This window comes from Lethenteron reissneri, chromosome 18 (assembly GCF_015708825.2).
Source record: "Lethenteron reissneri isolate LAM-NWPU_2019-01 chromosome 18, ASM1570882v1, whole genome shotgun sequence".
NCBI lineage: Eukaryota > Metazoa > Chordata > Hyperoartia > Petromyzontiformes > Petromyzontidae > Lethenteron > Lethenteron reissneri.
In genome coordinates this window covers 1785413-1798430 of record NC_083796.1, presented here as the reverse complement: position 1 = coordinate 1798430, position 13018 = coordinate 1785413, and the positions used below count along the sequence as shown (strand labels likewise).

Here is a 13018-nt window from a genome sequence, read left to right as displayed (position 1 = left end):
TGTGTGTGGGGGGAGGGGGGTGGTGGGTGCAGGATGGGACTGTGGGGGGCAAAGACTGAAAGACTGAGACGTGGACAATGAGAGAGCTGCGAGTTTAATGGGACGCGACGCGAGATTAGTGCGGTGGGATTTCAACTCGCACACAAAGACAGAAGAGACCCCCCCCCCCCCCCCCCCGTATGGCCTCTAACAGACTGCCGGGGCAAGTGATGTTCACGAGCAGCACCTATGAAGGCCGGCACGGCGCACGAGGGGGTGGGGTTTGCCAGCACCACGCCCGGCCGCCTTTGTCTCCTTACCAGTGCTTATGTTAACACACACCACACCGGGTACTCATTTGAGGCCGAGTCGACCTAGGAGAATCCCACGACCGGTTCATCAGATATTCGCCGTCATTGGTGTTGGTGGCCGTGATCGGGAATCGAACACGGGTCGTGAGCCGGCAGCGTTCTTGCCGGAGGCCTCCTGCTGATGCCAACGAGTGCCAATTTCTCCCTGTGGCTTTTTTTTTTTAATCACCGGGTAATTTGCTTATTCCGTCTCATTACGTCAAGCAGGAATGGACAGCGAATGCCAACCGGCCATCGAACCTCACAGCAGGCAGTTGCCACCAAGTCCGGGTTTGGCCAGGACAGTCCGGGGGAATAAGCCACCTGCGTCCGGGCGGAAAACCACCGATTGGTAACACAGATCTACCCGCTCACATGGGTCTTGTGTTGAACTTCATCGCAGTCTAGCTGCAAGCACAGCTGCGATGATCGAGCTCGTGCCGACTTGAAAAATATGGGTTTGGCGAGTGAATGGGCGAGTGGGTTAGGGCTAGGGTTGCCACCTCATCCACAGATTTTCCCCATCAGATCTTTGCTACAAATCAATTCGTGCTGCCCAAAACACACACGCACGCATATGTCAATTCCTGAACTGTGTCCGGTTCATAGCCCCGACAGGCTGGCCGCCGTCAGCCCTGGCCACCCAACCCACCTCAACCATCCACCGGCACGGCCAGCCCGTGCCAGGCATGTCAGGTCGTGCCAGCCCGTGTGTCACGAGCGCCGCTAGTGGCACGCACTGCTAAAGTAGAGCTTGATGTTGCGCAGGGCCCCCTTGGCGTCGTACGTGAACGCCGGGCAGCCCGCCCCGTCGCAGCCCGCGCCGCCACCAGCCTGGTGGCCACACTGGCCCGGCGGCACACCGGGGCCTACGGGAAGGCCTTGGCCCGCAGCGGGGAGACCGTGGTCCGTCGTCGGGACGCTTCGGCCCCCGGGCAGGGCCGAGCCCACGGGCAGGCCTTGGCCTATCGGCAGGCCCTGTCCCACCGCGATGCCGTGACCCGTCGGGACGCCTTGCACCACGTGGAGGACTTGCCCCGCGGGAAAGCTCGGCCCTACGCTCAGGCTCTGGCTCACGTGGAGGCCCGGGCCGCCGACGCTCGGGCTGGCGCCCGCGGAGAGGCTCCTGGCGCGCTCGCTGCCACCGTCGACGCGGAAGAAGCCCTTCTCCGCTCCGAGGGCCGGCGTCTGCTCCCCCGCTTCCCCGCCTCTCGCCGCGTCTCCGCCGTAGCTCCCCCGTGCACACCCTCCACCTACGCCCGCCGCCGCGGCCCCGCGCACGCTGGGCCCGCCGCCTTCCTCGTGGCCCCCGGAGCCCTCGGCAGGGCCCGAGCTCGTCCGGCCCGAGAAGCCCACGAGGTCGTAGGGGGTCGCGTCCGGCCTCCACTCCATCGCCTCCTCCGAGGCGGAGTCTGCGTGCCGGAGAGCGCAGCGAGGTTAGCGCGTCCACTCGAAGTCGTCCCTCTTCTCACACTGATCATTGCAGACGACCTCTCTTACCCGCTGCGTGTAACGTCTACGTCTACATGCACGCATGCATAGCAAGGCCTCGTTTAACGCGGTAGATGCGTTCCTGAAAAGTGCCGCGTGAAGCGAAAACTAAAAAATAATTCTTCACCCCCCCCCCCCCCCCCATAAAGAAGGCGAAACGCGAAGTTTGACCACCGAGGGTAACGCTCCCACGTGCTGTATCACGCCACTCGAGAAAGTCGTTCCGTGTGCCCGGAATGGATGCACCGCGTTATAGCGTCGTGTGAAGACCGCACGTGGACTTAACACCTATATATATACACACAGTGTACACGTTTTATTTTGATGAGTGAAATAGCGCTTGAGGGCGTTATGACCCAGTGTCACCACCACCTCTCCCCGATGTGCACGGATATCATCAGGAGATAGATGGAGATGCGATCGTGACGAGGGCTTTGTGATTGGTGGGACGAGTGGTCAAGGATGCTGCAGGAGGACAGAGTCAGTGACAGAGAGAGACGGACGGAGAGAGACGGACGCTGGGAGAGGGGACGGGGAGAGATGCAGGGAGTCAGAAGATAACAGGTCGTTTGGAGGGAGTGAGGAGAGGTAGAGCGAGAAATGGAGAGATAACATCCCAAGAATATTTCTTAAAGGACACACCAATTGTACAATGATTTAAGACCCAAAACCCAGACATTCCATTCTCGTGCATGATGGCAGCAATGTTGAGCTCGATGCCAATGACGCGGTCTGCTAAAGATTACGAGAGGGCTTCAGGGGAGAGCTTGTAGAGTTTTGCTCATCCTCCTCTGTTGAAGGATCGCAGACTGCAGTGGGTCTCACTGAGCGCTCCGCTCCACCGTCACGGCTTGCGCTGTGTCTGTGTCGCTGCGTCTGCCTGTGTCTCTGCGTCTGTCTGTGTCTCTGTGTCTGCCTGTGTCGCTGTGTCTGTGTGTGTCGCTGTGGCTCGCCACCAAAAATGGTGACCATCTTGCAAAAACAGTGGCCGCAGTTGTGTTCGTTCTTGACTTAAAGCTTTCGTGACCGCAGGAGTTCATATTATTTGGGTCTTTCGGTAAAGTCACGTAGAACAAAATAATGTACAAAACACTACGACGTTTCGATCGCAACACAAGCAATCGTCATCAGGAGAAAAAAGGTTGTGTTAATGTTTGCATTCTATTTCAGTAGGAGCGCGGTACAGGGAACATACCGATCCGTGTCGGCGGGGGAGAGATACAGAAATCCCACGGACAAAAGTCCCGAACGCTGCGCTCCTGAGCTTAGAGTAGGAGGAGGAGGAGGGGGAGGGGGGGAGATTGTGCTCGCTGCTGTCCCACACAAAGTGTAAGCCACAAGTGGGGTGTTGTTGTGTACGTTTACGTGTGACGGGGAAGGTGAGGGGGGGTTGAAAAACTTAAACAGGTAGAGGGGGCGGGCATATTTGAGTGTGTGGGTTGCTATTACGGTTTTCTCTGCGTGTGTCGTTCACTTTCTAAAAAGACTCCACCGCTGCGAATCTCGCCTGGGGCGCTTGCCTCGGCGCTTCCATCGCAATCTGAATGATTCCTGTGAGGTTATTTTTTGTATCATATAAAAACACACGCTTCCGCTCCAGATGAAGGGGGTCGTTTGCGGTGGAGTAAAGTGTTGGCACCACCCCCCCCCACCACCACCTCTGCCCACCTCGATTATCTCCCGGGGACATCCGGCTGGCCACATGGAACAACAATCTCTCGCTCTGCCGTCGATTGCGTGCGTGCGCGTGTGCGCGTGTGCGCGCGTGCGTGCGTGCGCGTGTGTGCGTGAGTTGGCACAGGAGGGAGCTGCAGCTGGCCGCATCTGCCGGTCATCTCAGTCAGCCAACCCATGGCACCTGCTGGGTCTGTCCCGTGACCTCCTTGCCAGCGGCGAGCCTTCCGGCACTTAGCGTGGTTCCCTCAAAGTGCACCTAGCCTGGCCCCGTCGCTTCGTGGCGAACGGCGGGGTTGTTGGTGTTTGTTGTGTGTGGCCGGGTAAGTGCAGCGGTTAGCGCGCCGCGCTACGAATCTGGCGGCCTCGAGTTCGATTCCCGCCCACGACCAATGCCGGTGACGGTTCTCTGAACCGATCCTGGGCCTCCCGTAGGTCGACTCGGCCTCAAACGAGTAGCTGGTTTAGTAGCGGTGTGCAGTAAACATCGCCACTCGGGAGACAACTGCGGCCAGGCGTGGTGCCGGCCACCACACCCCCTCGTGTGCCGCAGTGCCGCCCTTCGTAGGTGCTGCCGCTCGCTAACAGCGCTCGCCCCAACAGTCTGTGACAGGCTACACGAGGCGATCTTTGTCTTTTTTGTGTCCCCGCACCCCCCCCCCCTCCATTAGCTCACCGGTCGCCAGCGCGTCGCCCGAGTGCAGGCCGTGCTTGAGCTTGGCGTGGCGCGTCAGGTTGCCCTTGAGGGTGAAGCGGCTGGGGCAGCGCGGGCACGTGAAGGGCTTGCGCGCCGCGTGCACGTGCATGTGGCCCATGAGGTTGTGCAGGCGGTTGAACTCCTTGCCGCACACCTGGCGCAAGGGGGAGGGGAGGAGATGGGAGGGAGGGCGGGTGAGAGGCGGTTTGTTGTGTCCGTCTGTCCACCTCGCGTAACCGGTCTCGTGAGCGGTGATGGACACAAGGACGGGGGAGTGGGTTAGGCGATGGAGGCGATGGAGGTGATTGAGATGATGGAGTTGATGGAGGTGATGGAGGCGATGGAGGTGATTGAGATGATGGAGATGATGGAGGTGATGGAGGCGATGGAGGTGGTGGAGGCGATAGAGGCGATGGAGGTGATGGAAGCAATGGAGGTGGTTTCCTGCGGCTTTAATGAGCGTTGAAGGCATCGGTACTCATCGCCTGTTTACAGCCCTGCAGCTGAGCATGTGATGGAAATTACACATTCCTATGGCGGGGCTGCTGGTGCTGATGACCTTGGACTAGGTGGTGGACAATTGGGGAGATCCCTCCTCCATCTCCTCCTCCACCTCTCGCTGACCTCTCAACGGAAGGACTCTCTGTGAGGGTGGTGGTGGTGGTGATGATGTTGGACCGGCGGTGATCTGATCTGTCGTGATGGTACTGAGGTGGTGGACGACCGGGAAGTCCCTCCGTTTCCACCACCTCCTCCACCACCTCCTCCGCCTCTCGCTCACCTTGCAGTGGAAGGGCTTGCTGTCCGAGTGCACCACCATGTGCGCCTTGAGCGTCTGCTTCTGCGCGAACGCCTTGAGGCACACGTGGCACTGGTGGGCGCGCTCGCTGCTGTGCGTCAGCAAGTGCCGCTTCATGTTGGCGTGCAGCGTGAAGCCGCGGCCGCACACGCCGCACTCATGCTCCTTGACACCCTGCGCACGGGCACACCGGGTGGGTTGAGAAAGGGGCGACCGCACACTGGCCCCCCTCCCCCCCTCTCCACCTCTCCCTGTCCCTCTCTCCCCACTCGCGCTCTCTCCCCCTCCCCCCCTCTCCACCTCTCCCTGTCCCTCTCTCCCCCCTCGCGCTCTCTCCCCCTCCCCCCCCTCTCTCCCCCCTCGCCTTGCTGCGTGAGCAATGCGCCCACCACCGGCAGTGCGGCGGTTGGCGTCACGAACCTGGGGACCCGAGTTCAATAGCCGCTCGCGGCCAACACGGCCAGTGAAGACTATCTGAACCGGTCCTGGGTCTCCCCCTAGGTAGACTCAGTCTCAAATGAGTACCTGGAGCGGTGTGTAAACATCGCCACTGGGGAGACAAAGGCGACCGGGCGCGGTGTTGGCCACCCAGCCCCCTCGTGTGCCGCTCAGGCCTTCATAAGCGCTCGTTAACAGCACTTGCCCCAACAGTCTGTTAAGGCTATACGGGGGGATCTGTGTCTTTATATTTGTTAACCCCCCCCCCGCTCCCCTCACCTTGTGGGTGAGCGCGTGCTGCTTGAGGTGGTGCAGCTGAGCGAACTCGGTGCCGCACTCGGCGCACACGTGCGGACGCTCCCCGCGGTGGCGCTGCGCGTGGTTCTCCAGCTGGCTGCGGTAGCGGAAGCGGCGCACGCACTCCCCGCACTGGAACTCGCCCGCTCCTCCGCCTCCATCCTGCTGCTGCTGCTGCTGCTGCTCCTGCTGCTGCTGCCCTGCTGCTGCTGCCACCGCATGGCCCCACTGACGGCGGGGACCCCGCACGCCCGCCCGGGAAAAGAAAAGAAAATGAGGAATTGCCACGGACAACGCGGGCGGGGAATTGAGGTGAGATTCCTGGGAAAGATCATCAGCATCATCATCACCACCACCATCATCATCTTCACCATTTTTGTCACCCATCATCACAATATTCATCACCGTCATCATCGTCATCATCGCCATCATCATCACTTATCACCACCATCATTACCATCATCATCACCATCAGCCATGATCAATCCAAAATTGCCATCGCTATTTCATTTACCGTTTATAGCTCATACGCAGCGCATCTCTCAACCCCCACCGTGTTCTACCCACTGCTGAATGAACTCCTCCAGCGAGCCTCCGCCGTGTCGCACGATTCTGCGACAGTCCACATAGCACCCCCCCTCCCCCCTGCCCCACCCCTCCTCCCCACTCTGAAATTTACCGCTCCATCTCCCGACGGCGAACGTCCTCCCCACTCCCATCCGCGCTCCCTGCTTTGCCTGCCACTCACCGTCATCAGTCTCGCCCAGCGGCCCACTCGCCACTCGCTACTCGACAGCCGGTGATGTTTGGGGACACGGCCAGTGAACGTGGGAATCACCTTGAGCTCGTCGGAGTCGGGGACGGCTCCGGCCGCGTCGCACTGCTCACAGTGGCGTCCCGGCTCCGGGGTCACCGGGGTCACGGCCACCAGGTCCCCCGCACCCTCCGCCTCCTGGCCCTTCGCTCCCTCCCCCCCATCGTCCTCATCGCCATCGTCGATGTCGCCGTCACGATCATCATCATCATCATCCTCGTCGTCTTCACCGCCGCCGCCACCGCCGCCGTTGTGGTGTTCACCCACATCCTCTTCCTCCTCTTCTTCTTCATCGTCCACACCATCGCCACCATCACCACCCGCGCCTCTGCCCACACCGGCGATGGCGCTGCTGCTGCTGTTGTTACTGACGTTGGCGCCACCATCACCACCACAATCGCCGCCATCGCAACCGCCACGACCCCCGCCGTCACGATCGCCGTCGTCGTCGTCGTCGCCGCCATCGCCGCCAGCAGCACCGTCGCGACCGCCGCCGCCCGACTGCGGGTGGCGGCTGCGCTCGTGCGCCCGCAGCTCGCTGGGGTAGGCGAACCCTCGGCCGCACTGCCCGCACGGGTGGCAGCGCACGGCGCCGTGGCGCATCAGGTGGCGCTTGAGGTGGCTCGTCTGCGTGAACGCGCGGCCGCACACGTGGCACGGGTGGGGGCGCGCGCCCGCGTGCGTCAGCCGGTGCGTCTGCAGGTGGCTCAGCTGGCGGAAGAGCTTGCCGCACTGGGGGCACGCGTGCGGCTTGGCGCCGCTGTGGCCCAGGATGTGGGTCACCAGGTTGTACTTGGAGGCGTAGGAGCGCTCGCACTGGCGGCACTGCCAGCGCCGCCCCCCCCCGCCGGAACCGCCCCCCGCCGCCGCCGCGCCGCCGCCCGCCGCCGCCGCGACGCAGTAGGAGTCGTCGATGCAGACGCTCACGTCCATGCGGTCCAGCCGCTTCGTCTCGACCTCCGTCTCCGCCGCGGCGGCCGACGGCGATCGCTCGCCGCCGCCATCGTCTTCGTCACGATTGTCGTCGTCGTCGTCCCTATCCTCCTCCTGCTCCTCCTCTTCCTCCGCCTCATGGTCATTGTTCGCGGCGCCAGCGGTGCCTGCGATGGCGCCGTCGGCAGCCACCGCTGATGACGACGATGCAGAAGATTCCATCGCGTCGGCGGTACCGCCGGCGCTAAGCCTCTCCGCCGTGCCCGCACCGACGCAGGGCCCGCCGCCCGTCACCCCGGCCCCACCGCCCTCGGCCCGGAACTTTCGGTCGCTGCCGTCGGCGCCGCCCGCGAGGTCGCCCCAGGCGCACGGCGCGCGCCGGCACCTCGGGCCCTGCGGCGGCGGCGACGCGGCGGCGGCGGCGTCCGCGGCGGCGGTTGCTACGGTGACGGCCGATGGTGCGGAGCGCCAGCCGTCCGCGGGCTCCCTCGTGCCGGAAGGGCCACGCGGGGTGGACGCCGCGGTCGGCAGCCGAGCTGGCGCACGGACGTCGGCACCGTCGGCACCGCCGCCGCCGTCGCCGCCGCCGATGCCGCCGCCGATGCCGCCGCTGTCCGGGAAGACGCGCCGGGTGGGTTGGCACTTGCGCTTCCTCGAGCCATAGCCGGCAGCCGGGAGCGACGGCTCGAGGTCCGACGGCAGCGGCCAGGGCTCGCGGTGAGCTGCGGTGGCGGCGGCGGCGGCAGCGCCGTGGCGAGCGGAGCACGTGGGGGGAGAGGGCGCGGACTCCGTGGGCGCGGGGCCCGCCGGCGACGGGGCCCGGTGGGGCCACGCGGCCTCTGCGTCCAACTGTGTCCCCATCTCCCGGAACGTCTTGGGAGCGAATTTCCTGCGGAATAAATCCTGGGCGAGAGAAGGGGACACACGGAGGGAATTCTATCAAGGACCTCTGTTATTAGACTCTGATTACCCTGGGAATCTGTGAAAAACAGCTTCAAAGCTCATCGGATTTCTCCAGGATAAATAAAGATGCTGATTCTGAATCATGTTATTGCACTCATTTCTAAATCAGCTCGAGCCTCGCGTAAATCACGTGGCTTCTGTGTGGCCACCCCCACTCTGAAATCCCTCTCCCTGCTGCCGCCTGCTACAAAAACAGACTCCACTCCTCCTGCGCGCAGCTCACTTCTGCTCGCTCCTCCTCTCTTCCTCCCTCGGCCCCTCTCATCATCATCACCACCATCGCCCTCTCATCCCCGACATCTTGGCCCGGTCCTTCTCCCTGTCCTCCTCCTTCCTCCTCCTCCTTCCTCTGTCCCTGCTGCTCATCTTGAGCCGTGCCCTCCTCCTCCTCCTTGTCTATGTGCAGCGTTCTTCATCGCAAGGCCACCGCGGGGCCTCTGGTGGGCCTTGGTGCGGCCCCCGACATCCCCCCACCCCCGACAGCACACAAAGAGTGACAACATCCCCCATCATCATCATCGTCATCGTGCTGCTGTCCAGCCCAACAATGGTTGCAAATAATGTGTAGGTGGCCCCTCACACTGATGATGTCTTATGGGCAAAAGTGTCCACCCCCGCCCCCCCCGCCTTTGAAAATGAGTGAAGAATGCTGATCCAGGGGACTCCCGTAACGACTTCCCTTCCCTGCTCTCCGTGCTGCCCCCCCCCCTCCCCAGCCCCCCACCCCCTTCCGTCTTGTGCCCTCTTTGCGCCACACACTCTCGACTCCCCTCGCCACGGTCCCACAGTTCCATAGACCCTCCCCACACCGCCACTGCATGTTGTACGGCTCGTCAGTGGATGCAGTCGTTCACAGACGGACAGAATCAAGGCACACGCATCAGATTCGTGATGGTCCGTGCTGGTGGTGCCCGAGGCTCAAAGAGCCAGACTAAAGCACGCTCGTGACAGTCTTCAGAGTTCTCATGAATGTTAACCACCTCGCCTGGTATACAGGAGGTTGTGGGTTTGATCCTGACCCTGACGCCTGCTGCTGCTATTTGTAGTTTGCAGTGTTTCTCTCTCTTCCCGTGGTCAGGTGGATTTTTCTATGGGTCCTTCGGTTTTTCCCTCCACATTTAGAAGCGACGTCACCACGCGTTTAGAATATTCGCCTGCTACAAATGTATCCACGTGATAAGCCACTCCGTTGAGCTGTCATTGATGGTAGCCAGTGGGCCTTACCTGGTAAAATAAAATAGTTTAGTTCTGGGAGATTAGAGAACTGAGCGTTGACTTGGAGCGTACAACAGTTAGTAAGTCTTTCTTCCAGTGGATGGACTGGGGCCCGGTATGAGAACGTGGAATGGGGAGGGGGGGTGGTCAGACGTCGACGCTCACCTCGTCGAGGTCCCAGAAGCAGAAGAGGCCGACCGTCTGTGTAGAGGCGTCGACTCGCATGGCCATCGTGACCCCCCCCCCCCCCCGGGGTCACCTGGCACACGGCGGCCGCTGGGAGGGGCGGGGGGAACAGGAAGAGCGGTGGTGGCACGGTTAGTGACGCGGGGCGGGTGGTAAAGGCGCAGCCCTGCAACTTGCGTGGTCGCCCCACCGCTGGCAAAAGCCGGGCAGGCCCTCTGCACTCGAGTTACCTGTACGAGAAAGGGCGTTTGGCCTGCCACGTTGGAGCAGACGAGCGGAGGGCATACCCACACTTCGCCCCACCGTCACGCAACCTGCCGGTCGACTAAGCGTGGTGGTGAACCCATTAAACCAGCTGGGTGGACAGAGGCGGGAGTGAGGGTGATGGTGGTGAGGGTGATGGTGTGCGGGTCATTTGAGAAGACCCTGCCGCCATCGTTCAAATGCCGCAGCCGGGAGATGGAATCGAACCTGCGTCGTCTTCTGCACCGCGGAGTTCAGTATGCCGACTGCAACCACCGCCAATTGTGGCAGCGGGTACCTTGAGAGTGAGACTCTCCACAGCGACACCAGTGATCGCCCTGTATTGTGTGTTGTGTACACAGGACCCACATCTAAACACACACATACACAGAGGGCCCTTGTCTATGAACATCTGGCAGGTCACCACCCATGGCCCAAGCAAGCCTGACTGCTGATGAGGAACTGAATGTCAAAACCGCCGTGGCTAGCTGTTAACTACCGCGTCTGGTATACAGGCGGGCGTGGGTTCGATCCCGACCCTGACGCCTGCTGTACATTTGCGAGTGTGCGTGTCTCTCTCCCCGTGGTGGCGTGGATTTTTCTCCGGATCCTCCGCTATTTCCCTCCACACTCAGAAACACGCGTTTAGAGTATTTTGGCTGCTAGAAATTCGGAGCCACTTCGTTGAGCTATTATTGTGTTGGGCAGGTCGCTTCTGAACAAGAGATATATAGATCATTGGGTCTTAGCTGGTAAATAAATAAAAATTGTAAGAGTTTAATGGTTTGTGTTGAACCAATCCTGCTCCCAGAAGGCCGTGTGGCTGATGGGATGTGTCAAAAATGAATGCTTCGTTACTGAACTAGGCGAGGCCTCCCCGGGTCAGGGTAACGTTGGGGAGTTCGTGACGGCTCGTGCCAGGAGAGAGTTGCAGATGTAAGGAGGTAGCGATGGGTGGGACGCGTGGTGTGCAGGGTGGGGGAAGGTAGGCTGAGCAACTGTAGAGGGAGAGAGAAGGGAGCGCTCTGGTCGGAGCCAGGGTGTGTGGGCTGGAGATCCGCCATGCGTGGCTGACCCACGCCGTGCCGGCCTTCAAGGTGCAGTGGGCGATGGAGGAGGCCGTGTGCTCGGTGGCAGATGACGGGGAGCTCTGCATGCAGTTATGAGCTACCCGTCGGAGGCCGTAGGACTACGAGAGAGGCTGGGTGCAGATGTAGCACTTGTCGTAATAATTTTTTATATATAAAAATAATAATAATATTACAAATATTACATAGAAAACATAGGGGCAACATGGAGTAGAGAGAGAGGGGGGTAGAGAGAGAGGGAATGGGTAAGGAGAGCAGAGCGTGAAATCTTTCGTGAAATATTTCATTTAAAAAAAGGGGGGGGGGGGTTAACATAAAGCAAAGCATAAAAAAACTAAATGATGAACGAAGCAAAGTGCCGACTACACCGAGCATCTTCTTGTTTCCTCTGATCGTAAAAAAATAAGGGAGAGTGTGTGAGAGTGGGAGGGGGAGTGTGTGAGAGTGAGAGACAGTGGGGAGAGTGTGAGAGTAGGAGGGAGGGAGATTGCAGGGTAAGAGAAGGGGGAGGGGAGAGTGTGAGAGTGTGAGAAAGAGGGGAGAGTGTGTGAGTGTGGCAGGGAGAGTGTGTGAGAGTGGTAGAGAGAGTGGAGAGTGTGTGAGTGTGGCAGGGAGAGTGTGTGAGAGTGGTAGAGAGAGTGGAGAGTGTGTGAGAGTGAGAGTGGGAGGGAGAGTGGAGAGTGTGAGTGGGAGTGGGAGAGAGAGTGGAGAGTGTGTGAGTGTGGCAGGGCGAGTGGGAGGGAGATAGAGGAGAGTGTGTGAGAGTGAGAGTGGGAGGGAGAGAGAGGAGATTGTGTGAGAGTGAGAGTGGGAGAGTCAGGAGAGTGTGTGAGTGGGAGAGAGTGGAGAGTGTGTGAGTGTGTGTGTGAGAGTGGGAGAGAGTGGAAAGTGTGTGAGTGTGGCAGGGCGAGTGGGAGGGAGAGAGAGGAGAGTGTGTGAGAGTGGGAGAGTCAGGAGAGTGTGTGAGAGTGGGAGAGTCAGGAGAGTGTGTGAGAGTGAGAGTGGGAGGGAGAGAGAGGAGAGTGTGTGAGAGTGGGAGAGTCAGGAGAGTGTGTGAGAGTGAGAGTAGGAGAGTCAGGAGAGTGTGTGAGAGTGAGAGTGGGAGAGTCAGGAGAGTGTGTGAGAGTGGGAGAGAGTGGAGAGTGTGTGAGAGTGAGAGTGGGAGAGTCAGGAGAGTGAGTGAGAGTGAGAGTAGGAGAGTCAGGAGAGTGTGTGAGAGTGAGAGTGGGAGGGATAGAGAGGAGAGTGTGTGAGAGTGGGAGAGTCAGGAGAGTGTGTGAGAGTGAGAGTGGGAGAGTCAGGAGAGTGTGTGAGAGTGGGAGAGTCAGGAGAGTGTGTGAGAGTGGGAGAGAGTGGAGAGTGTGTGAGAGTGAGAGTGGGAGGGAGAGTCAGGAGAGTGTGTGAGAGTGGGAGAGAGGACGAGCACTGTGTGGTGGGAGATGGGGGAGAAGGGACGTCGGGAGAGGTATGTGGGAAAGAAATTAGAGCGATGGAGAGAAAATGTGGGAGTGATGGCGCGGGGGAGGGCAGAATGGGAGATGGACCGAGCGAGAGGGAGGATGAAATAGATAAAGGGAGAACGCGAGAGAGAGAGAGTGCGTGCGTGCGTGGGTGTGTGGTGTGTGTGAGTGTGCGCGTGTGTGGGGAGCGGTGGCGCAGCGGTGAGCGCGCCGCGCTACGAACCAGGCCATTCGAGTTCCATTCCCGATCACGGCCAACGAGAGCAACGATCATCTGAACCAATCCGGCGGGCGTCCCCTAGGTCGGCTCTGCCTTAAATTAGTAACTTGGTGGCGGTGTGTAAACACCAGTATCGCGATGTTAGCCGCCCACCCCCCCTCGTGTGCCGTT

General features: G+C 60.5%; 1 protein-coding gene across 1 annotated transcript; it reads right to left on the bottom strand.

The window, feature by feature from the left end:
• Window positions 1-202: 202 nt before the first annotated feature.
• LOC133343684 (zinc finger protein 316-like) lies at window positions 203-12978 on the bottom strand. Its single transcript, XM_061553416.1, has 7 exons — window positions 12851-12978; window positions 9816-9926; window positions 6564-8375; window positions 5708-5953; window positions 4973-5164; window positions 4171-4345; window positions 203-1741 (listed from the first exon to the last, which is right to left on the bottom strand). Exons 2-7 carry the CDS (start codon window positions 9879-9881, stop codon window positions 1056-1058), a joined length of 3177 nt encoding a protein of 1058 aa, XP_061409400.1. The 5' UTR covers window positions 9882-9926; window positions 12851-12978; the 3' UTR covers window positions 203-1055.
• Window positions 12979-13018: the final 40 nt, after the last annotated feature.